Source organism: Natator depressus, chromosome 3, assembly GCF_965152275.1.
Source record: "Natator depressus isolate rNatDep1 chromosome 3, rNatDep2.hap1, whole genome shotgun sequence".
Taxonomy (NCBI): Eukaryota; Metazoa; Chordata; order Testudines; family Cheloniidae; genus Natator; species Natator depressus.
Genome location: NC_134236.1, coordinates 143,684,902 through 143,710,183, shown reverse-complemented (window position 1 = coordinate 143,710,183; position 25,282 = coordinate 143,684,902). Strand labels below are relative to the sequence as shown.

Here is a 25,282-nt window from a genome sequence, read left to right as displayed (position 1 = left end):
GGTCCGCTGCCAATCTCTGAATTGCTCCAGCTCTCAGGAGGGTTTTAAGTCCTGGGCTCCTTTGTGGGTGTTCCAGTCCGCGACCTCTGTTCCTGGTGCTCTTTGTGCCAGTCCAAACCAGCCTTCCGTGGCTTCTTCACCTTTCCCAAAACACACCGGTTTCAGGGTTGTGAGACGGTTCTGTTTGTTCCCTGATGGCCTTCGCCATCTCGCTCCTTTTCGAGGGCCCTGCATTTCGCTCAACAACTCTCCTTTCTCATGGCTGGTCGAGGGGGCTGGCCTTGGGCTGGAGTCAGTTTCTTATCTTCGGGTTTAGCTGGAACATCAAGTTAACCTGTTCTTTTCTTCTTTCCTCCCCCTTCCTGGCCTTTTACAACCTGCAAAAGAACCTTTCAGTCCGCATTCATACCTTTAACCCTTTCCTATGTTCTTTCCACTACCTACAAAAGCATTAGCAGCATATGAGGCTAGCGTCTACCCGGCCCCCAACCCCCCTCCGGGGGGGCAACTATATTGTGACAGAAGCGCCTCAAGAGTTGGATTCACAAAAGCAAGAATGGTGCCTCATCTAAGCTAGCCAATCAGAGATGCCAAGGCGAAGGGTCTGTCCTAAGCCCCACCACTCTCTTGGAGATAGGTGACTAAGTCCAGGCTGGAGGGAGCCACCTCTCTCTGCTTCAGATTCTCAGCTGCAAACCTTCTCTTGGCGTTAGGTGCTTATGCTTTTTTAGCAAGAAGTCTGGGCATGGAGGACAGGGAAGGAGGAAGCACTTGCTCATATCTTTTAGCACAATGGTTATGGTACTCACCTGGCATGTGGGAGACCCCAGTTCAAGTACCCCCTCCACCTGAAGGAGAGAAGGAATTTAAACAGGGATCTGCTACCTCTTAGGCGAGTGCTCTAACCACTCGGCTATGGGTTATTCTGATGTGGGGCTCTCTGTCTCCTCTTGAAGCAGTTCCACTTTGGATAAATAATTTTAAAAGCCATTAGATGAGGGGGCCTGGATCCTTGGGTCCTCCCCCTTCCAGGTGAGGGCTCTAACCACCAGGCTGCAGTGTCATCCTCATGCTTGCTTGCTCGCTCACTTTCTGTCCCAATGACCAAGTGTGGCAATTCTGAGAACACCCTCCCTTATGTGCACTGTCAGATTCAAGGCCATGTTCTTTTGACCCTGCTTCCCTCAAGAAGTGTCCCTGTACAGTAATATCTATAACCATTCCTTTTTAAGTCTGTCTTTGCTTTTATAACATAAAAATAAAGTAAACAATGAAACTTATTATCTATACTTCAAGATAAGTTAAAGGCTTTTTTAATAGGACCCTTTTCTTAGTCAGTATTTGAGTCATTTGAAAATCAGATTTAAAAATGTACCTGCATCCTGCACATACCTACCTTTGCACACACAAAGGGTTTGTGCACAAATCAAGGTTTGCTAGCACAGTGGAATTTGCATGAGTGCACAAAAGTGCATGCACATTTTTGTACATGGCCTTTTGAAAACTGGTCTCTACTATTTTCTTTGGAGCCCACTGTTGATCATCCATGCCGTGGGCCAGATTTTGCCATCCTAAATAAAGCAGAACTCCCCTTGATTCTGTCATTGCCTCCAACTGACTATTCATTTCTACAGTGCTGTTAAGTGAGGGTAGCAAGAAAATGAATCGGAAGGGGCTGGTGTGCATGCATGAAAATGCTGACGTCTAAATTTTCATAACTTTTAAATTATTGAGCCAGTTTTCTTCAAACTTGAGTCTTCCATTCCTCGGTGGAGTGTGAAACAAACCAAAGGCCATATTTTCCCACATCTTGATCACACGAGTAGTCCCTTTGAAGTCTTGTAACTATTTGCTTGAGTAAGGACTACCAGTGTAAATAAGGGTATTCAGGATCTAGGCCCACATGACTAATTTTGTACAAACTAGGTTAATCTGTTTAAAATCTCTCTCTTCATTTTCCTTGCACGACCTCTAAAGATGGTGGTTCATCATCATCATCATAATTTCTGTATTACAAAAAGTGACTTGCTGTCTTAGTGACACTAAGGACTCCCTTTATGTTTAAGGGGCTAACCAATGGATTTGTCCTTTGTAAACCTTCTCTGATCTGTAATATCTTTGGTGATTGTAAAACCAATAAACAGAACTCAAATAGGGAATTTAAATTGTACTAACACTTTTTGTATGTATTCACAGATTGCAGCTGTAAGTCCAGCAGACATCTGCTATGAAGAGACTTTGTCAACATTACGATATGCTGAGAGGTAGAGTTTTGTGGTTTTTCAGGAACTGTAAAATTGTTTGCATTTCTGCTGTGGGTCCAAGATGCAGCCAGACACCTAGGCAAAATAACAAGAGACTACAGTGTTTTTAAACTGTTTTTAAAGTTGTATGAAACTTGAATAAACAAAAGCAGTGGATTGAAGTAGTAAATTAGGAGCTCATCCTTAGACATTAAGAGTGAGGTTTCTGATCACTAAATTATACGGAGGGTGGTGGTTATATATTGTCCTGGGAACCTTGGACCTCCAACATATGTCTCTTACTCCACTCCAGCTTACTTCTCTATCTTCCTCACCCTCCTAATCATCTTCTAACCCCAATTATGACTCTTCAAAGAGGTTTCCTTGCTCTCCCAAGACATCCTCACTCACTCTCTACCTTTCCTCAGTATCCAGTCTTTCAGCATAGGTCTGCTGTGGGCTCTGTACCAGGAAGTCCCCATTTCTCAGTCTCTGCTGCAGCATGCACATGTTGCCTCCCCCTGATGTTTCTTGGGCTGAGAATTGGACTAGGAGCCAGCAGTGGGGCACATGTGCAACTGCTTGAGAGGATGGTGAGAGCATGTCCCTGCAAACCCAACTTCTTACCATCCTGTTCGTGTCTTCTGTGTGACTTCAGACTTAGTGCTTTCTTACTTCCTGGTCTGATTTGACATCTTGTTTATATGGTTGTACCACTGCAACAAGACCCTACTAAAAGAGCCAGCTGGGAAAGAAGGGGATGGTTACTGTGCTGGTAGAGGGGAAAAAAGGGCTGGGACTCCTGTTTCCAATGCAGGGGAAGACCTCGTATGCCTGCAGCACCTGAGAAAGTGCTGGGTTTTTATTTGTAAAGTTCCAAAACTCCACTTAATATTTCTGAAAAAAATAGGAAAAAAGCATTTTTGCCTAGGAAAGCTCTTCTCCGCCCGTCAAGGCTCTATGCTGAGGCTGGCTGCATCATGGTGTAATAACTGACTGGCCTCTTTTTTTCTTCTTCTTCTTTTTTCATATTTGCATATGTGAAAGAACAAAAAAGATCAAGAACAAAGCAGTGATAAATGCAAGTCCAATGGAGAAGCATATAATGGAGCTGAAAGCGGAAAATAACACACTGTTGTCCAGACTGACTGGGCTTGGAAACTCTGGGAAAACAGTAGCAGATGAAACCAGTATGTATTACAAAGTTAATCATGCTAAAGGAACTACAAGTACCAGATGCATCCGTTTTTCTCAAAATGGCATCTGGAACCCTTTCTAGTGGCCCCTGGCATTAATAGCAAAGGGGGACTGGTAGAGTTGAAAGGAGGGATAGGTTCATGAGACATTCTGTCTTCTGAACTGGACAAAAGAGAAAGTTGGAGACCCTCTAAGGAACAAGGTAAAGCTATCGTGCATATGTAGTTTTACAGATGGTCACGTAATATTACTAAAAATATTTAACACTGGCATAGCATGTCTCATCAGCTGCTGTCAAAGCACTTTACAAAACATTAAACCCATTATTGCCAACCTCAAGCGTTCAAAAACCATGAGTCAAGCCCTATAAAAATCATAAGATTGGCTTAAAAATCATGAGACTTTTTACTGAAATAGTAAAGTGTATACTCTTTTTACCTGCTTCCAGTTTCTGCACCTTCAGGGTATACCCAGTTCTTGTTTTTCAGATTTTTCTCCACAACCATAAGGGCTAAAAACTGTTTAAAAATATAAAAGCTGAGATTTTCATGTAATCACATGATTCCAGTAGTTGGGGTTTAAAAAAAAAATCACATACACACACCTCCCCCAAATGTAACAAGACTAGCATAAACTCATGAGGGTTGGCAGCAGTAATCTTCACAACATGCTTGTGAGGCAGGCAGGTACCATCTCTATTTTACAGATGGGAGTCAGTCAGTCACAGAGAGGTTATCTGACACATCCAAGAAGAGTAGAAAGACCATTCCAAGGACACTTCTGAATTTAGATCTTTTTCTTTTCCTTTAGCAGAGGACTGCCAAGAGTCCAGCTTGCTTTCTAAACTTTGCATCTGAAAGTTGCTGCATTAACAGAGGGAGCTAACGGAGCTCCTGTATTTCTATCTGTAAATTCGGAGATGCTATATTATGATTTAATCACTTTATAATGGTTATTCAGACATTATCAAAACAGGTACTTCTTTTGAAAGTTAAAAATTAATAAATGAAGATTAAATTCACAGGGGTTTTGTGCCTTTGTATGTACACACATCCTAGCTGAAATTTCCTCCCTCTCTTCCCCTCCAGAAGAGCTGCAATGTTTGCTGGCTGAAAATGAACTGCGGATTCAGACTATTCAGCTAACATGGGAATATCGGCTGGAAGAAGCTCGGAAGGAATGGGAACAGCAGTATGCTGCAATTACTCAGGTAAGCTTTTTCTTTAAAGGGCAGTGCGAATTATAGACTTACTATAGTTCCTTTCTAGTCTTCCTTTGGCTATCATGTCTGTCCACACTTGGCTTGCTTTAAAAGATACAGTACTTTTGAAGTTTTTTTTTTCTTCTAAATAGCATTGCCTCTTCTTGTGCCTTTAAGTTTGGATAAATTGCAAAAGCACGCCACTTAAACTGTGTTTATATAATAATCAGTTATAACATCTTTTGTTTATAGCCATTATTGTTCCATTTAATCTGATTATGAGGAGGAGTGGTTACTTTTGGAAACACAGCATTTGTATATAAAGAAAATCAAGTTATGTACAAAACTTACAAGACCCAGGCCTGTATCACTTCCAAGCACTGAGGGATAGAACTAAAGATTTCCCCTTTAAATGAAATATGAGTTAACTAACTTTAACAAACATTTACAATGTTTTCTGACTTATTCTTTCAAATAATATAACTTTTTTAACTGGAGTGTTAAAAGTAGCCATTCTTAATACAAATTTTTTCTAGACTTTTTTTCCCAAATGAAAAAAGCTTTGGCATGTATTTAAAAATACCATCTTACCTTTGAATTAAGGGAAGGAGAGGGGATAGGAAGATCCATGTTATGGCGAGTTATAAGTTAGCCCCTCCCAATTTATTGTCTCTTGTGTCTTATCTCTTCATTCCTGTCATCTGCAATCTGCTGATGAAGTCTGCCTCCATCAATCATGTGCCTTCTTCTTCCCAAATCGCCTTTGTGTTTTCTTCCAAGACATCCTTTGTTTTGAATGGTCTCCCTGAATTAGTCAGCAAAGCCACTACCATTTCCTCCTTTGAATCCCGCCTCAAGACCCCTTTCTACTATGACACACACGGTAACTGCCAACTGATAATGGCTACATGGATGGCCAGTTTGGATACATGATATTTATTTATATTTTATAGTGTATTTTTAAAAGTTTGCTCACAATTATCTAGCTGTCTGCATAATTAGCCTACATCAGTGTATCTTATTACTGTTTCATGCATCCTCCCCTGTTCTTTCTGATTCACTGTTACACCCACTTTTTGTGTCCAGTCTTAAATTAGACTGTAAGGTCTTAGGAGGCGGGACGATCTTTGACAGGATGTTTGTACAGTGCTTCTCCCTGTGGGACTCTGATCCTGACTGAGCCCTCTGGATGCTAGTGCAATACAAACAATGAAGAATAATAAATATTATGCCTATGCCACTTAACAGATAGTAGGCCAGAGGGAAATTCCTAAAGAGTGCCCTCATTTTGAGCCTATATTTTATTTCATGATATAAAACAGCACCACCAATAACAGAGTGTGAGCTAACATAATCCATGAGTATAATACGTAAAAACAACTGTCTGCATCTTTCTAAAACTTATTAAAGCTGAAGTGAAGCTAGTAATAACCTAAACAACATGAATTGTAATTGAATCATTAATCAAACTAACCATTTTTCTACCCACTTTTATAGTTCCACCTTTGTAGCATCTGGGCATTTTTTGAAAAAACAGTTTGATTGTGTTTTGGGAAATGTTTCTGTGACAATTTATTATCTATTGTTTAGTCTTGTGAATGTTTGGTATTTAGATATTTTTCAGGATGTCCTTGAACAGCCGGTGTTTATGATCTCCTTAACAAAAGAGGAAAAAAGTAATCCTCCATGTATATTATCAGCTGTCATTTGGCGCTTTCCAACATGTCACCCTAAAATAATGTGAATCTGAACTCTTTATCAGGAGAGACGGATGATGGAGACATTCCCATATCTCTTGAATATCAATGAAGACCCTCAGCTCTCGGGGGTTCTCAAGCACTTCATTCAGGACGGTACTCTATTGTATTTGCTTCATATTCTAGTATTGAGAGCTGCACGAATTTACATAGCTCATAGGAATGCTTCTTTCTGTACCTTATGATTCATCGTAACAGAACTGCTGTTGTGCTAATATATGCTCAAGTATCGTGTTGCTCAGCCACACATACATGTAATGAGATTGTCGTGTTTTTTCAGGGTCTAACCTTGTCTAAGCTGTTTTTTTCCGCTGTCAAACGTGCTCCTTTTGTTTGTTAATGTGGCAAAGCTCACTTAAAAGGATTCAAATTAAAGGAATGTTTTCGGGTATTAAAATACAATATAAACCTAACCTGTGAAAGTAATCATCTCAGACTTGCTGGGTGTCAGTCACTAATAGCTGGAAATATGCCCGTCACTTTGCAAGTTAATTTATTGATATCTGATCCAGCTTCCACCATTTGTCACCTGACTCCATCCGGTTCTTTTCCTTTGCCTACAAAACGCTGGTTCTTCCGCTAGCAACATTTTCTTTTCATGACTGCGAGGAGCTGCAGTTTGGAGGGCTGGCTCAACTAATGAGGATCAGGCAGCTCACAGACCAATTAGGCGTTGTGCACATGGCATTTAGTCCACAGGACTAAATATCCTCCGTGTCAGGAATAGCTCCATTTCTAAATGCTATAAAATGCCTCCATAATTATTTGTGGGTGCAAAATCAAAAGCCAAGTGTGGAACCTTTTATATAAATCAGGACCCAGAATACATTAAAAGCATTAAAAATATATTTAATATTCAGATAATAGGAATAACATGACAGGTCTCTCAGTCAAACACAACTCATCAGATTCACATAGGAGAAAAAAGTTGAAATGCAATTATTTTAAGTGGTGAGTGTAACTGTTGTTACCCAGAGCACATCACTTATGCCAAAAACTTAATTCTTTCAGGTTCATGTGATGTTGGTCAGTCAGCCTCAAATGCAATAACCCTTAAAGGTTTAGGGTAAGTATATATACATTAGTAAGAAACAAGACACAATAGCCTGTGTCTTTTTTAACCAGAGGAATGTATGTTATATTGTGTATATATGAGCTGTGAGAACTTGGCTATTGTACCATGAACCCTTTTTATGAAGAATGGAGGAAAAATAGGCTAGGGGGAAACTCATTGAGTGTATTATGTATTGTTTCTGAAAAATGCCCTTTTCAAAACTGTAACAAGTGTGAAGTTAAATTTCAATATTTAATTCAAAGTTCAGCTATTGAATTGTCATAAAGCTAAAAACCTATACAACAACTTCAAAAATACTGATTTATTCTTAATTTGGGGACTTTAGTCCTGATGAGCTAGAGAGACAAGGTGGACGAGGTAATGTCTTTTATTGGATCGACTTCTGTTGGTGAGTGAGACAAGCTTTTGAGCCACTTAGAGCTCATGTTTTCAGGGCCATCAGCCGCTCCAAAACCAGCTACCTCAGTGGCTGCATCATAACCCACCAAGGTAGCTGCATGCTTTTGAGACAGTGCAGCTCACAAAACACACGACAAAACATGAGAGTGAGAGACAAACTTTGTTTTTGTTTTTGTTTTTTTTTAAAAAAAGTCCGTTAGACCTGATCTGAACAGGCTTCGATGAGGCAGCATGTAAAATGCCAGCAGCGCATCTACATTATACTTCCACCATTGCTAACGCCAATAGAGTTGAACTGATTTTAGCAACTGTGACATAGAATCATAGAATATCAGGGTTGGAAGGGACCTCAGGAGGTCATCTAGTCCAACCCCCTGCTCAAAGCAGGACCGATCCCCAATTAAATCATGTTACATGTTACACAGGGCCTTAGCTCATGAGTTCTTCAGGGTATTTATTTATTTGGATTTAAATAGATACACAGTAAGGCTTATCCCGGATTCTGGGTGTCCTTGCCATCAAATAAAAACACACAACAAACATCATTACAGATCTACAACTGCAGCACGTTCTCCCCTGTACAGATAGCCACCCAGCAGCAAATCGCATCACAAACCGAATCAGTATCTCCTCACCCAAATTCCCGAAAGAAACCCCACCACCAGCCAGATCAGCCCTTGCCAAATGCCTGCTCAACAGTCATAGGCTTTGCAGAATGCATTGAAGGTCTACAAATTTATGCTATTCTGGACCAAGTTAAGGGAGTTGAATCCCAAAGTCATGGGGCCCTCGCAGAATGCCCTGCCAGCAGCGTCTTCTGTTCTATTCCAAGGGAGCTTCAGTTTTGGTGCCTCTGCTGATCTCAAGCGTGGTATATGTCCTGTGGAGGAGAGGCAGTTTCTCTCAGGTTGGGTGATGTGGACAGTGCCTACCTAGCACATTGCAGGAGCTACTGGAATACAAGTAAAAGTTTACTATCTTCAAAATTAAAATAAATATTTTTTTCCAGGATTTTGAGATGGGAAATGTTTACTTTTAGCTTGATTCTTAAGAGATCCATGAATTGCAAAAAGTATTTTATCTTTCAGCATTTTAGACAAGCATGCTACATTCACAAATACTGAGGGCAAAGTTACCATAACGCCACGGGAAAAGTGCAAAGTTGTTGTCAATGGTGTACCCATCACTATGAAAACTAAACTGCAGCATTTGGTAAGTTTTCCTGGAGAATGAAAGAATCAAGAATGAGGATTGCAGATCAGAAAGATTCTTAAAAATTCTAACCTGAAATTGTTTCTCTAAGTAGGGAGAACATTATAGATAATTACTGTAACTTTTAATAAATAGGTTAACTTAATAAACAGGAGTAACCATGTGTTTTTAAAAAGACAGGTACCCATTTAAAAAGAAGGTATTTTGGAGAAGAAAAGAGCTAATTCTTGTAATCCTTACTTGCCTGAGTAATCTCTGTCCGGAATATAGCACTAGTGACTTTCATGTTGAGTAAAGATTACTTGTGGGAATAAGAGTTGTAGGATTGGGACTTGAGGTATTCTAGGGACAGTACATTTTAAATGAGTACCTGCCCCTTTTAAAAATACATAGCTCCTATTTGAGTGGCTCTGCATATTCCTACTCATGGGTACCGCGCCACCTTGTGGTACTTTGCAGTAGAACCCTCTTCAAGTAGTGTCCGCTAGAGCAGTGGTTCTCAACCAGGGGTCCAGGGCTCCTTGGGGGGGCCGTGAGGAGGTTTCAGGAGGTCCTCCAAGCATGGCCAGTGTTAGACTCGCTGGGGCCCAGGGCAGAAAGCCAAAGCACCCCTGCATGGGGCTGAAGTCTGGGGCCCTGAGCACTGCCACCTGGGGCTGAAGCCCAAGCCTGACCAATGTTGCTTTGGGAGGGGGGCCCTGTGGCATGGGACCACAGGCGATTGCCCTGCCCTAACGCCAGCCCTGGCTTTTATATGCAGAAAACCAGTTACTGTGGCACAGGTGGGCCGTGAAGTTTTTATAGCACGTTGCGGGGGGGCCTCAGAAAGAAAAAGGTTGAGAACCCCTGAGCGAGAGCGCTCTCACACTCCACACACACCCCACCCCCCCGTGTCCCAACACACTGAGGGTGAGACTATGTGGGGTGGACCACCCTCTCTACCTTGGTTCCTTCCCAACTGCATGCCAGAACAGATGTGAACCCTTCCTGTCTCTTCAACGCTGGGGTCTTGTTTTCTTCTAGTTAGTATTTAGTTTACATATACTAGAACCTCAGAGTTACAAACACCTTGGGAATAGAGGTTGTTCGTAACTCTGAGCAAGACATTATGGTTCGTTCAAAAGTTTACAAGTGAACATTGACTTAATACAGCTTTGAAACTTTACTAAGTAGGAGAGAAATGCTGCTTTTAACCATCTTAATTTAAACAAAACAAGCAAAAAATCTTTCCTTACCTTGTCAAATATTTTTTTAACACTTTCCCTTTATTTTTTTAGCAGTTTACTTTTAACACAATACTGTACAGTATTTGCTTTTCCTTTTGTCTCTGCTGCTGCCTGATTATGTGCTTCCAGTTCCAAATGAGAGGTGTCTGGTTGAGCGGTCGATTTGTAATTCAGGTGTTCATAACTCTGAGGTTCTACTGTAGTTAGTCAGCAAGTAGTTAGGTTATTTCCTCAGTTCCAGGATATGGAGGAACTGAAGAAGCAAAAAAAAAAAAAGCCAGGATTTAAGAGACATGCTTCCTGCACAGCTGTCTTCTCAGTATCATACGACCATGTGCATTTTCTGAAGTGTCTGGGCCATCTGCGAGACCTTCACCTCCAGAACCCACAAGGACAGGGAGGCTCATCTGCAGCTCCTTCTGCTGAAGGAAGCCCTCGGGGCTAGACCTTCTGGACCCATTCAGTCATCTGTTCCAAGGTCGAAAAAGCAGCCTCCGCTCCAGTGGCCTCCAGGTTCTAGCTTACTGCAGGGTTCCATGAAGCTGCAGCCCCTATGAGGACCAGACTCTGTTTCTGCCGCTCCCTCAGTCAAGCCCACAAGGTGAGATACGTCCAAGCCAAGGGCAGCGTGGTCAGATTCTTCCTGTTCCAGAAAACAAGTCGGGGATCAGTTCACCCATCATTGTCTGTTCTGTACCTCTGCAGCTGCAGGACCAGGGTTGGTTCTAAATGCCTCTTCTGGATCCCAGAAGATGGATATAAGCAGTGCCTCTGAACAAGGGCTGCTAGCGCTTTCAACCTCAGATGCTGCAGTATCAACGAAAAAGAAGCATAGGAGCAAGATGGCCAATGTTAACAATGCCAGTTCCCATGCATCAGAACTCTTGCACCTGTCTAATTTGGCTAGGGCAGCTATGGATCCTAACAGGAGACCTATAGCTTCAATAATGAAGGAGATGAGTTCATGTGTATCTTCAGATCTGATGATTGAACCTTCAGACCTGTTGTTGTTTCCTGATCCAGCTTCTGTTCCGGTCCCAGCTACCTCCTTGGTTCCAGAGTGTTCTGTCATTATGGCAGCTTGGGCTGTGAGAAGACCGGTTTCTCGGAATGAAGCAATGCCTATTAAAGATTCAAAGTTGCCCCAGACAGAGTAAGGTTCTTCCTGGGTCTCATGGGGTTTATGGCAGCCAGAACATATGTGACTCCGTTTGCCCATCTGAGAATGAGACCTATGCCCCACTAGATGTCCCAGGTCTACAGTCCAAGTTGGGACAGTCTTTAGCTGTTGAGTACCAGGCCTCAGAACATCATAGCTTCTCTAGACGGGTGGTCAAGTAGGATGAACATGCTCATGGGTGTGCAGTTCAGTGTCCATCCTGGACAGTGACTTTGGAAGTGTCAATCAATGATTGAGTGGGGGGGATACTCATGAAAGAACGTTGCTTATCAATGTACTGGAATAATGTAGTTGCAGATTGTCTCAGCAGGAGCAGCTCCCAGATGCATGAATGATCCCTGAAGGATCAGCTGGTTCAGACTATTCTTTCCAGATGAGATCAACCAATGATGGACTTGTTTGTGACAAGGTTCAATGGAAAATGTGCTATTTCTGTTGCAGAGCAAGCAGGCACAATCTGACTCTGTCAAATAGAATCACAGACTTTAAGGTCAGAAGGGACCATTATGATCATCTAGTCTGACCTCCTGCACAACGCAGGCCAAGGAATCTCACCCACCAACTCCTGTAACAAACCCCTAACTATGTCTGAGCTATTGAAGTCCTCGAATTGTGGTTTAAAGACTTTCCTACTACAGTGAGGGCAGGTTTTAATGTACGCCTTTTCCTTTGATACAAAAGGGGATAAGGAAGATACATAAGGACAGAGAAAGGATGATGCCCATTGCCCGAGCTTGGCCTTGTTAACCGTGGTTCACAAATCTCCTTCAGCTGTCTGGTGGAATCTTCACACGCCTCTTTCTGTCTCCAGATCTTCTGTCCCAGGAAGGGGGCAGCATCTTTCACCAGTGCCTGCAGACCCTTCACCTGACAGTATGGATGATCTGACTGTAACTCTGTCTGCACTTGAGCAGTCATGTTCAGTCAACATCGATGTGTTAAACCAACCTGATATCCTTCTTTGACAAGGCAACAAGCATTGTGGATGGGGGGAAGCAGTAAAAGAAATATATATCTTGACTCTAGTAAGAGTTTTGATATTCTCTTTCCTGACCTTCTCATAAACTAGAGAAATATAGCCTAAATCAACAGTTCTCAACCCACGGGCCGAGTGCAGCCCAATTAGCACATGGCTGGGCCGCAGCTGTGTGCTAAAGGCCGCAGGCCACGCAGATCCAGGTTACTGGCTGCCTGACCACTCAGCACCACAGAATCTGGGCTGCCCATCCCGGCAGGGCACGGGACGGTGGGGTCAGGATCACCAGCCGGCCCTGCATGATGGGGTTCAGCAGGGTATGGGGCTGCCAGCCCCATGTGGTGGGGTTTGGCGGGGTCCGGAGCTGCCGGGTCCAGTGTCGGGGCTGCCGCTGGGCACCACACAGTGGTGTCCAGGGTCCCTGCTGCCAGCCCACCCCGCTTGGAGCTCCACTCCTGGTCTCACTTTGCGGAGGGGGTCTCTGTGTGGGAGGCGCTGGGCATAGGGGTTTGTGGGGGGGATTCTGTGGGGAGCGCACTGTGGTTCTCAACCTGTGGCATGCAGCCCACAATGATAAATAGGTTGAGAACCACTGGCTTAAATGAACTTACTGTAAGGTTGGTACACAACTGGTTGGAAAACCATACTCTGAGTAGTTATAAGTGGTTCAGTCAGGCTGGAAGGGCATATTGAGTAGGGTCCCACAGGTATCTGTCCTGGGTCCAGTTCTATTCAATATCTTCATAAATGATTTGGATAATGGCATAGAGAGTATACTTATGTTTGTGGACAATACTAAGATGGGAGAGGGTTGCAAGTGCTTTGGAGGACAGGATTCGAATTCAAAATGACCGTGACAAACTGGAGAAATGGTCTTAATTAAATGGGATGAAATTCAGTAAGGACAAATGCGAAGTACTACCCTTAGGATGGAATAATCACTTGCACGAATACAAAATGGGAAATGACTATCTAGAAATATGCATAACCACTCAGAAAGAAATGAAAGTTCTTACCTGTAACCAGAATTCTTCAAAATGGCTCTGGATATTCACTTCCCACCCTCCTTCTCCTCTGTCAGAGTCCCCGTGATTGTGTATCTGCCTTTGCGGTGGAAGGAACTGAGGTGGAGAGCATGCTATGCCCCTGTATAGTCTCACCCTCAGTGCATTGGGACACTGAGGGGAGGAGCTGGGGCATGAAAGCGCTCTAGCTGACACTGCTAGAAGAGGGTTCCGCCGCAAGGGGGCACAGTACCCATAAGTGTAACTATGCAAAGCCCATCTTGAAGAACTCCAGTTATAGGTAAGTAACCTTCATTTACTATTGAAGCTTAAGTCAAAAGAATGTCGTTAACCTTAGTATGTTTAGTACAGACCTGAATGTTAACCACTGTTGTTTAATGGTTAAGATGCATGTCTGACTCCTGGGGGCATTCTGTGCCAAAAAATTAAAAATTCTGCACCAAAAAATTAAAAATTCTGCTAAATTCTGCAGATTTTATTTGTCAAAATAACACTACATAATTACACCAGTTTCAATTATTTTGGTAATTTATTTCAAAATACTTGTCAGCAAGTATGTCTGTAACAATACAGACGCACACAAACCCTCTAGCTCCTTCCCTTTCCCCCCAGCAGTGTCTTCTATGTGCGAGCTGAGCTCTGCCAGGTCCAGCAGCCCCTAGTGGCGACCAGCAGCACTGCAGTCCATTTCTGTGAGAGAAAGGAAATTCTAAATGCACAACATTAATTTCTGCAAAATTCTGCATTGCACAATGATGCAGAATTTCCCCAGAAGTAATGTCTTACTCATGGAAGCATCAAACTAGTTGTTATCTAGTTTCATTTTTACTCTGGTAAGCAGTAAGTAGTAGACATGTAAAGTACTGAGCAGGAGCTTTTTTCTATTACAGAAATGGTGTAAGGCTGAAAAGTTAACCAGTTTCTCCCAACTTCTATTGCCATGTTTATTGCTGTCATGATTTCTAGAGTGCTTTGTTCAGTCACTACCCTGTTGTCATTCTTAGCTGTCCTAGGGTACTTCCTTTCCTAGCCCTTAGAATACCGGATATTCACTCTTATCTCCTTTCAGATAGCACATTTCTTCAGTCCCTTCACCTTCCTTATGGGATAGCAGCTTTCTGCATATCAGTTTGCAGATAGCAAACACATAAAGGGCTAAAAAGAGAGCACTTGAAGTGAGAAACGTCACATCCTTGAGTTTAACCAGCACCATGTACTTTAATCTTCAGGATCGTGTTATTTTGGGATCAAACAGTGCTTACCTTTATGTTGGATTTCCTGCAGAACGCACCAATGAGGACTTGGTCAGATATGATTATGATTTCTTTCAGTCAGAGCTGGCGGCAGCAGAGGGCTTCAGTGTAGATAAACTTGGTAAGCATTACTGCTTGTGTACTGAGCTAACATAGTTCTGTGAGGTGAACGGGGGTGTGAGGAGAGTACTTCTAAATCTATCTTTCCTTTTTGCAACTAGACTTAATGTGGTCCTGATGCTGCACTGTGCCTCATGGGAAAGATGAGACCCTACCAATCTCATTTTACCTACCCAAATTCTTCTATTTTGTAAATGTTTTACATTTTAGATTTTTAAAATTTATTCTAATACACAGAGAAAGCTAATTCATTCATTAAAACAATATTTATTATGCATGTTTTGTCTCCAGTATCCATGTACATGTTTTTAAAACCTAACACCTGTAGCATTAGTGTATATTTGGGGGGTTATACTGTACTGTTGTGAATAAACAAAAGATGTTCTGAGTTTTTGCATAGTCTCTCAGAATAAGTTAATTGATTACCTGTCATGTCTCCCAGAATTATCTCTCATTTCAAGTATATGTCAATTTATTACTCACCAGGATTTCCCATGTTATTTCAAAAGTACTTGAAGTATTTATTTAAAAAAAAAAAATCAAACTTCCCCAGTAAGCAGCAATCACCAGCTTCTAAGGCCTGGTCAACACCTAAAACTTAGGTTTACCTAGCTGTCACTCAGAGCTGTGAAAAATCTCACACCCTATGGGTTATAGTTAGGTTGACCTTGCACTCACTGTAGACTAGAGTTCTGTTGACCTAGCTACCACCTCTTGGAGAGGTGGAGTACCTACATGGAAAAACCCCTTCCTTCGAGATAGGAATCAACTATGCTACATCAGCACAGCTGCAGTGCAGACATGGCATAAGAAATTAGATCAGTTTATTTTTAATAACCTAAACACCCCAGACTAAAAGTCCACACAAGATTGTTCCCTGAGAGGTCAAGATTGTCAAGTGAGCAATCCATGATGTGTGTTCTTCTATAGCTGTCTTCCAGAAGGCTTTGTGTGGGCAGGAGCACCAGAAGTGGTGTACCTTTCCCCTTGCTCCACTACTCCTCCTGCAATCAGCTGAACTCAGTTTTGATAAACTGTTTCAATTCTTACTGAGTTGTGTACTACTGGTACAAAGCTTGATAGTAACTTTCTTATATTGTTACTGAAATGGAATTATTCCTTGCTCTTCTCCGAATAGCTCCCACCTAAAATTTGCTCTTCCTCTTCTTGCTCCCACTTTCTTATATAATTACATTTGTCTTGCAGTGCATCTAGGAGATCACTGCAAAAGGTCTTTCCTTAAAATGAAATGTCCGTACTTTTTTTTTTTTTTTAAACGTAACACTTGTACTTGTTCAGTCCTGTAGCAGGGTGGCTACCCCACTCCTAAAATAGAAGGGGTTAAAAGCAACCCTGGAGAGGGCTGTGGCTGGGATAGCTGACTGGGGAAGCAGCCGCAGCTAGGCCACGCCCCAATCAGGCCCCAGCTGGCCTCTATAAAAAGGCTGTGAGCCAGAGGCCCAAGGAGTGGCTCCCTGCCTGACAGGGTACTGAGGGTGGTGCAGGGCTGGGGAAGGAGCAGGCTGAGCGGGGGCGCTCCAGGCTGGCAACTCCCCAGGCTGTAGGGCCTCGTCCAAGCCCCATAGAGGTACTGGGAGGCAGAGGAAAGCAGCAGGTCTGAACCCCCCTTTGCCTATGATGAGTGGACTTTACATTGCAGTCTGCTCCAGGGAGTGGGGACTTGGTGATGACTGGCAGTAGCCCAGACTGAGGCAAGGTGCGTATAGTGGGTTGGGGTTCCCCAGGAAGGGGAGACCCAGAGGCAGAGTGGGGGGGTACTGTCAGGTGGCAGAACCCCAGAGAAAGGGGCACCGGGGTCTGTGAGGGACACTGGGGGCCAGAGCTGTGCGGCCTGCAGAGGGCGCTCCATGCTTTAAAAGAGCTAATTCCCAATGACCAGCAGGAGGTGCCGCAGGGGTGAGTCCCACCCTCTTACAAGTCCCAAAGGCAAAATTTTGGTTTGTGGATATTAGAACAGAGAAATCCTGAGAAGCACTTGTAAATGTAGGAATTTACCATTCTTAAAGAAATGGCTCCCTGCAGTTTCAGTCAAATACACTGGTGTATGTGACTCCATGTGCTAAACTGTTGTCAGGTTGCTGTATGTTATCGAACAGCTGCTATGTTTCACATCTCAGTGGCTCCATTCCAGAGAAAAGTGCAGTGATTCCATATAGTTGTAAAATTATTTGGGAGATAAGGAACTGTATAATACAGTATATTAATTACTACTATCACTGCCTCTCTCCAAAAGATAATAAACCAAAAATATTTCTGAACAGTAACACCTATAAAATTTAGGGAAGCTGGAAAACTGTACCCAACTCCACAGCCAAATTTTGCAAATCTTCACAATGGGTTGAAGCAAAACTCCAGATCTAAACATCCATCCAGACTTCTTGTGTTTAAAATCTAAATCCGGGGTCCAGACTGTTTAGCTGTGACTAATCTCTAGCAAGCACATGAGGACCAACTGACTGGTGAATGGCCGTGCCATTGATACCATATCAAATTTTGAGTACATATTAGGTAGGTTTCCACACATGTAGGTTTCTGGGGAATATTTTACACACACACACACACACACACCCCGATAGTATTTGCCCTCCATGAGTAACCCTAGTTTAAACTCTTCCTGAAAATGGAGCGTCTTCCTCTGTTTAACATTGAATGTTGCATTTCTTAAAGGTGTTGTCAATCATAAGGATGGCAAACCAGATCCTAGCGTTCTTGCAGTATTCCACGATTATATCAAGCTAATGCCTTTGGTTGCAGAAGCAAATCAGATGAGCGAGGAGTTGAAAAAGGTAAGTAGCAGTATACACGTTTCCTCCCCAGCTACTGCTGTAGTTTTCTTTTAAACTAATAGATTAGCCTCTGGAACACGGCAGACAAACAGTGTGAGAGTTTTTTAGCACTTTCATCCCACCAGTGTTCTGGTCTTTCCTCTTTCTCCCATCTTCCTAGCTCTCTGACAGGCAGGGGAGAGAGTTAAGCTACATTATTATTTTTTTCTCTATCAATCTCTCTGTGCAGTTGTTTTCTTGTAACTGTATTAAGTACACTCAGTACAGCCTTTTCTAATACAGTTTGCATGCAGGATATTAGAGAAAATAAAGTTTTTTGTGCTGTATAACCTGGCTAAGCAATTACTAAGGAGGGGATTAGATAACAAACTGCAAGTATTTGAGGAGTGTAAATACCAAAACGGGAGAAGAATTGTTTAGGTTGTGTAAGGCGGTAAAGGTTAGAGTAATGACATGAAATTAAGCAAGGAAAAATTTAGACTGGATAAAAAGAATTCCACACTGCCCTCTGCTGATCCATCACTACTCAGAAGCTTCATCACAGCATGCTTGAATAAAGTAACCAGCCTGAACCTTAGTTCATTCCTCAAGTTTAGTAAAGTACCATGCTGTCTCTCCACTCTCTCTGAAACTCTCCAATAGTCCTTCCTTATCTATAGCAATTCACTGTTTGTCTGTAGCTCTCATTAGGGTGACCAGCACCGATGGCAGCTTGGCCATGATTTTCACTGAGTAAAATCTCCCTGTCGCTGGGGGATTAAGTGCCAAAGCAGGCAAGCTTTGCATTCAGCATTGGAGTAGCCTATTAAGGTTTTTTTTCTTCTTCCAACAAGTAAGGGACCTAGAAGCTCTGGAGCCTCCCTCTGGTTGTTAGAGGAGAGAGGGAAAGCTATTTTACTAGGCTTTCCATTTGAATACTAGCATCTGAGAAGGGACAAATGTTTGTACCCAAGATTAAGAGCCTGTGACGGTGCAGTTGTGGGGAGAGGGTCGTCAAAAGGAAGGAACTTGAGCTAGTTGGATGACTCATTGGAAGGTCAAAACCCACTCCTACGTTAGTACCAGATTTCTCTCTAGTGGTGACAGTAACTCATGTGCTACACTATAAAAGCTGGATCTAAAATGACTGCCTGCAGTACACAGCAGAGTGGCAGTAAGTGAGGCTGAGGAGGTGTCTTCAACATCTGGATGAATTTCCAAAGTTGGAGATGCCACAGTTCCCCTGGGAAGGGGAACTAAACTTCCAGATGTTGTGAGTTAATCCATTGTTAGAATTTCTCTAACTTCTGTCTCCTGTAAATGTATTTGAGATATGCTACCCAATAAAACTTCTAATAGTAATCCTTTAATATATTAGCCCTTTATGTTGCACCATATTGTGACATAGTCTCATGAAGTTTAGCTAAATCCACACTTGGATACTAATGTGCTATATTATATTCTCTTGAGAAACATTCTTTTTTCCTTTACAGGAGCTCAAGTTGGAACTGAAAGTGAAAAATCTAGCATCATCTGACTCCAGAGGTTATGATCTGCAAAAGGAAGTAATAGTAAAAGTGACTAACAAAATGTCTAACCAGGTAAAGAAGCTGAGCCATTAATCATAGTCTTGTGCTAGTAGCAGAATCTTATTGATTCTCTCACTGGAGAGAATCAATAAGATGCAAGCTACACATGACATTTACTGTAATGTACGCTGCAATAAGCTCTGCTCTCCCTCTGTCACAAACAGGGAGCTTTCTCAGTCCCCCTACTGCTTTTTCTCTTATTTGTACACTTACATAACTTCTCCCACCCTTACACGGTGTCCCTGGTTCTTCTTCAGATGATTGCACATATCCATTCCGATTTAGGTGTGCAAGCGCCCCGAGAACAGCTGTCGAGGTTTTTCCCCTCGTGGTATCCATAGGCTCGGCGTCACCCTCCCCCCCCCCCCCACCGGTCGCACGCTCATCATCACGCTGGTGTAATGGGCTCCCACCGAGCCTGCGCTCCTCAGTTCCTTCTTACCGCCTGTGCAGCTGTCGGAACTTCCCCCTTTGCTTTGAGCAAAGTGCTTTTAGTGCTTTCCGCTGTGCCTTCGTTGTAAGTAGTTTCATAGGGTAGTAGTTTAGTTAGTTCTAGGTTAGAGGCGGTCTGTCCCTCCCCCAGTACCGTGGCATGCCTCTGGCACCGGGGTTTAAACAGTGCTCTTCGTGTGGCAAGCCTATGCCTACTAGTGCCCCTCATTTGAGTTGTCTCCAGTGTTTGGGAGAGGGTCATAGACAAGAGCGCTGCAACATCTGCCGGGAATTTAAGCCCCGTACTCAGCAAGGCTGAAAGTCCTACTTATGGAGGCAGCGCTGAGACCTGCCTCAGAGCCAAGATCAGACTGCACTGAGTACTTCGGCATCAGTGCAAAGTGCGCCGTCAGCGGCTAGGGGCTCTTGGCAACGGTCCTCCTCGCCAAGAAGCAGCACTGGGGCCACCGGGAGAAGACTCGCTCGCCGGCACCGAAGGCAGACAAGCGAGCACAGCGGGAAGAGTGAGACCTGTGCCAGGCCACACTCCCTCCCTGGCACCGCAACAACAGCTGGCAGAGACACCAGTGCCAGCACCACAGACTCCAGTCGCGCTTGACAAACTGATGGGTCAGCATCGAGTGGACCAGTTTGCTGTGCCTTCAACCCTGGCACAGCCTATGCTGCCGCTAAGGAGCTAATGTCTCTGCTAAGGTGGCCCTGCCCCTACACAATACCATTTTGGGACCGATTAAGACCGTTTTGGCAGACTCCTGCCTCTGTTCCCCCCACAGCAAAGAGAACAGAAAGGAAGTACTTTGTGCCTGCCAAGGGCTGTGAGTTTGTTCTTTCATCCTCCTCTCGGGTCCCTTGGGGTGGAAGCTGCCAACGGAATGGACCTCCAAGGTCAGATGGGGTCTACCCCAAAGCCAAAGGAACCAAAGAAGGAAGATCTTCTCGGGAGAAAATCCCATTCGACACGGGGGCTCCAGTTGAGGATAGCGAACCAGCAAACGCTGCTGAGTCACTGACTATAATATGTGGGAGGCAATGAACAAGTTCAGAGACGGACTTCCCCAGGATAGTCAGCAGGAGTACTCCACCCTGGTGGCTGAGGGCAGAACAGTGGCCAGAGCCTCCTTGCAGGTGGCCCTTGATGCTGCGGACTCAGTGGCTAGGTCTGTGGCCACAGCTCTGACTATGCGTAGGAGCTCGTGGTTACAGGTGGCAGGGTTCCCCCAAGAAGTCCAGCAGGGAATACCAAATCTGCCATTTGAGGGACCTTCACTTTTTTCGGAGCCAACAGACACCAGGCTCTATGGGGTTAAAGACACCAAGGCAACATTGAAGTCCCTGGGCTTGCAGTCCCAGTTGCAGCCTAGCAATATAGGCTGCAGCAGTATGGCTGTTTTTACCCACACCAGAATTGTTGTGATCATAGGAGGCATAGGAACAAGCGTTCTGGGTGTAGGTCATTCCTGTCTTCCTCCTTCTCTACGGGGCCTTCTCAATCGGCCCAGCGTCATGCGGGCACCTTGAATCACCCATGTTGATGGGTTTGTCAAGGACAGCATACCAGTTCCTCGTGATCCAGTTTCTGTTACCCCTATTTTTTCCCAGTTGTTTTTCCCACTTCCTCCAGGCCTGGAAACGGGTCACCACTGACCGCTGGGTTCTAAACGCTGGAGTTTGGTTATACCCTTCAGTTTATTTCAACCCCGCATTCCCACCCACCTTCCCCTTCCCCCCCCCCACCCCATACACTCCTTATTCATATTGAAGCTGTAGTAAGAAGCTGGGAATGGGCGAGAGAGGATGGATCACTTGATGATTGCCTGTTCTATCATTTCCTCTGGGGCACCTGGCATTGGCCACTGTCGGAAGACAGGATACTGGGTTAGATGGACCTTTGGTCTGACCCAGTATGGCCGTTCTTATGTTCTTTCCAAGTACAAACTCCTGGATCTGCCAACAGGCACTCCTTTCTCAAGACCCCACCCTAATTTCATCACCTAATTCGACTTTGAGCCTTCCTTCAACTTAAATCAAAATGAACTCTCAATTAGATACATTAAGACTTTTGCTCTAGTTTCTGTTTCAGCATTCAGCAATAGAGAAGCTGGTGATGAAATTCATGTTGTTGAACTATTTAAGAGATGAGTACTTGATACCAAAATCTTCTTAAAAAAGAGTTTAAATGCAGAGAGAAGTGGCCAAAGAAGCTCCTATCACAGCTGTGTCTATGCTGCTGAGGGTTTTCTGATGAACACCCATCGTTGCTGTAGCACTTGTTCATTTTCATCAGCACTAGCAATAGTAGGAATGTTAGTGTCCACTGACCGTTGGGGTTTTTACCAATGTATCCTCTAGATCCGCTCTGATGGAGAATTTGATTGTAACTGTTCACAGGCTGCTTGATGATGAATGGAACAAAGCTACAGGGTTAATATAATAAAGGAGACACTTATTAATTTTTCTCTTTACAAAACTGAAATTTTAGCGACTTGTCTGTCTCCATTTACCCTTTATCATTGGGATAGTCATTGTCAAGGGAAGGATTTGAACATCCCTTACATTTTTAATCCCAGAGTTTAGGCACTGGGGAATTCTGGTTTGAGTCCATCCCTATTTGTAACTGATTTATTACAGGAGCATGTTATAATTGTGACGGGATCCCCGGGGTGCAGCCTGGGACTGTGGGACCGCTGTGCCCGCTTAACTCTCCAGCCTGGGCTGTCTCTCTCAATGCTTTGCTAGTGACAAGCAGCAAACTCCTCCAGGTGCTGTGATCACTCAGCACAACCGCACGTGGAGCCCCACACCCAGCTAGCGTGCAGGATGCTCCCAGAGCCACTTGTGAATCATGCAGAGAAAGGCACCAGCCAAATCCCTCCAGCTCCCAGTCTTGTACCTCAGGACTATACTGTCAAGAGGAGCAGTGCAAGTTCACTAATTGGTTCACCACTTCATCAATGGAAAGCGGATATACTCCAGCCTTTGTAAACCTGGGCAGATTTACCAAACACTTCAGGCAAACTCACTCGTAAAGATAAACAGTTAAACAAATTAATTGACTAAAAAAGATTGACTTTTTTGCCTATCACTTAAAATCTAAGTAGTTATCAAAAGAAAAGAAAATATAAGCACGCAGTCTAAACTCTCAACCCTATTAGGTTGGGCAACATATAGATTAAGCAGTTTTTCTCATCCCGCTGGATATTGCAGTTCATAGTACACAGGTTTTATCCTTGAACCCTGGGCCAGTCCCCTCTGTTGGTGTCTTCAGTCTTCTGAGTGTCCTTGTTGCTTGCAGCATAGGTGGGGACAGGAGAAAGGCCAACCATGGGGCCCCCGTGTTCTGTTTTATACCCTTAGTCCATGTGCTTAGAGAACACAAGTCCAAGCATGTCTGGTGGGCATTGCTGAGTCCCCAGGCAAGGTTGAGCAATTCCTCTGGTGTGGCCTTATGCAGGTGAGTCATTGAATTGTAGCTCCCTTGCTGGACTGTGGCTGTTGATGGGTTGTTTGACACCCGCCCGGGCGTTGGTTACTTTCCTTGCTGTTGTCTCTGGGGAGCTAATGTCTGGCCGATTCCCCAACTTACAGCATGTTTTACTGACAACCATACAACACAATCTCATAATTTCATATGCACTAATAATATCCATATTTAGATAGGTTATGATCTGTTGAAAGTCATTGTTCTTTCTCCTGATACTGCACAGGGCATGCTTTATATGCAAGTTCACAATTGTATATAAATGAGGAATATGTGGGTTACAGGGTGCCCTGCTGAGGTATAGAGTGTCACAATAACGTGATCCTTATTTTGATCTGGTATGTCTTCCATGACAGAGTGAAAAACCCATCTCCCCTTTCAAACTATTGCAGTTGTAGAACGTAGTGCAATTTTTCTTCTTAAAGGGTTCCCAGCTTTTCTGTTTGCTCAAATCTGACACGAACAATATAAAGCGATCACGGGTTGTGTTGCTTTCTACTTGCCTTTAAAAGCATCTTGTTTCTCTGCACGTGGAATGATGGCTCACAGGAGTGTTATATTTAAATACTAGAAAGGTAGCCAGAGTGTGTGTCACTGTAGATACCAAAGGGCTGAATTTGGTGCACTGAACTGTAGGTCCTCTTTCTCTTACTGGTGTTCATCCTATGGGTTGCACATAGAGTCACTAGTAAAGCTACCTGAAGAATCCGGGAAATCTGAGTGCACCAAAGTGAGAACCCCATGACTAGGGCCCTACCAATTTCACGGCCATGAAAAATGCATCACGGGACATGAAATAAACTCTTCCCCATGAAATCTGATGTCCCCTTGTTCCTAGGAGCTCCCCAGCAAAGGGGGCTTCTAGCTCCTGCTGCACAGTTGCTTGGGAGGGGGAAACCAGACCTGACCCACTTCCAGGTGCCTCCCCCTGCTGCAGGACGCTCCCTGGGACTGGGCAGCAACCCCAGAGGTTCCTGCAGCTGGAGGAGACTTGTGGAGTTGTGTCCGATCTTCCCTATGCTGCTGGGAGCCCCCCAGCAGGGGGTTCCTAGCTGTTAGTCTGGGCAGGGCTGGGGCAGGACAGGACTTGCTCTTTCCCTGCAGGGCAGCTCTTGGGTATCTCTCCTGGCTACAGATAGCTCCGGACCCCCTTCTCTCCACTCACTTCCTGTCCCCCTCCCTTTGCCGCTGCCTGGGGAGGGGACATTGTACAAGGAACTGTCCCCCTTTCCACATGCAATTATCATCTTATTTCAATAAAAATAGACAGGTGAGGCACTTGTCAGAATTTTTTGATTGACACTTTAGAGCAGCAAATCACTCTCAGGGCTCAGCTCACTTGAGCTTGGTAGATATGGACATTGGAGAGGTTTTGTAGCGTAGTGATCTCAATTGACTGCCTACCAGAAGACACATGCAATTACTGTAAAATGAGTGTGCAAAGTAAATCAGGAACCTCAAATGATTACTGCAACAGATCATGTGGAAGAATTTGGAAGCTAAATTCTACGTGCCAGTGGTGACCAACTATTTTGTACAAGCTGCAATATTTCATTGGATCACACATGTCGGGCAAGGGGTCAGCGCCACTTACACTCGGAAACCCATCAAAGCAGAAAGAGGGCTGGGGAGGGCGCATTGCTGGTAAACAAAAAGTTTAAAAAAAAAAAACCCACAATTTCTTCTCTTCCTAAGAAGACGACAGAGAGCTCTGAGACCCGTCATTTAGCTAGAATGGAACTTGTGGCTGCATTTGCAAGTGCTAATAGTCCATTGGAAAAATTTGATCACCCAAAGCTGCGTGAGTTCATTCAACAGAATGTACAAAATACTGGTTGCTTACCACGTGCGAATAAGCTATGACAGAACTACCTTCCAAAGGTTTTCGCTACACATTTTGAGGAGATAAGGTGTCAAATTAACTCATGTGAGTATTTTGCAATTATTTTGGATGAGTCCACAGATGAGCAAGACAACTATGTACTGCATGGTCTCTTTGATTTTATTTCTGACAAGGCTGAAGATGTACAGACAGGAAAGCTAACAGTGCTCGCTGACTTCATTTATTTGGATGCTGTTAACTACACTACAGTTTCTCAAGTGCTAATTAAA

The 25,282-nt window shown here is 43.8% G+C and overlaps 1 protein-coding gene across 1 annotated transcript in view; it reads left to right on the top strand.

Annotated features, from left to right (window-relative positions):
- LOC141984535 (kinesin-like protein KIF28) overlaps positions 1-25,282 on the top strand; it is a 60,784-nt gene that overhangs the window by 18,476 nt on the left and 17,026 nt on the right. Inside the window, exons 8-16 of the mRNA XM_074947613.1 lie at positions 2,197-2,264; positions 3,291-3,447; positions 4,573-4,650; positions 6,404-6,494; positions 7,410-7,464; positions 8,961-9,084; positions 14,721-14,865; positions 17,553-17,671; positions 19,144-19,251. Coding sequence (XP_074803714.1) covers positions 2,197-2,264; positions 3,291-3,447; positions 4,573-4,650; positions 6,404-6,494; positions 7,410-7,464; positions 8,961-9,084; positions 14,721-14,865; positions 17,553-17,671; positions 19,144-19,251 — 945 coding nt within the window. The remainder of the gene's footprint in view (positions 1-2,196; positions 2,265-3,290; positions 3,448-4,572; positions 4,651-6,403; positions 6,495-7,409; positions 7,465-8,960; positions 9,085-14,720; positions 14,866-17,552; positions 17,672-19,143; positions 19,252-25,282) is intronic.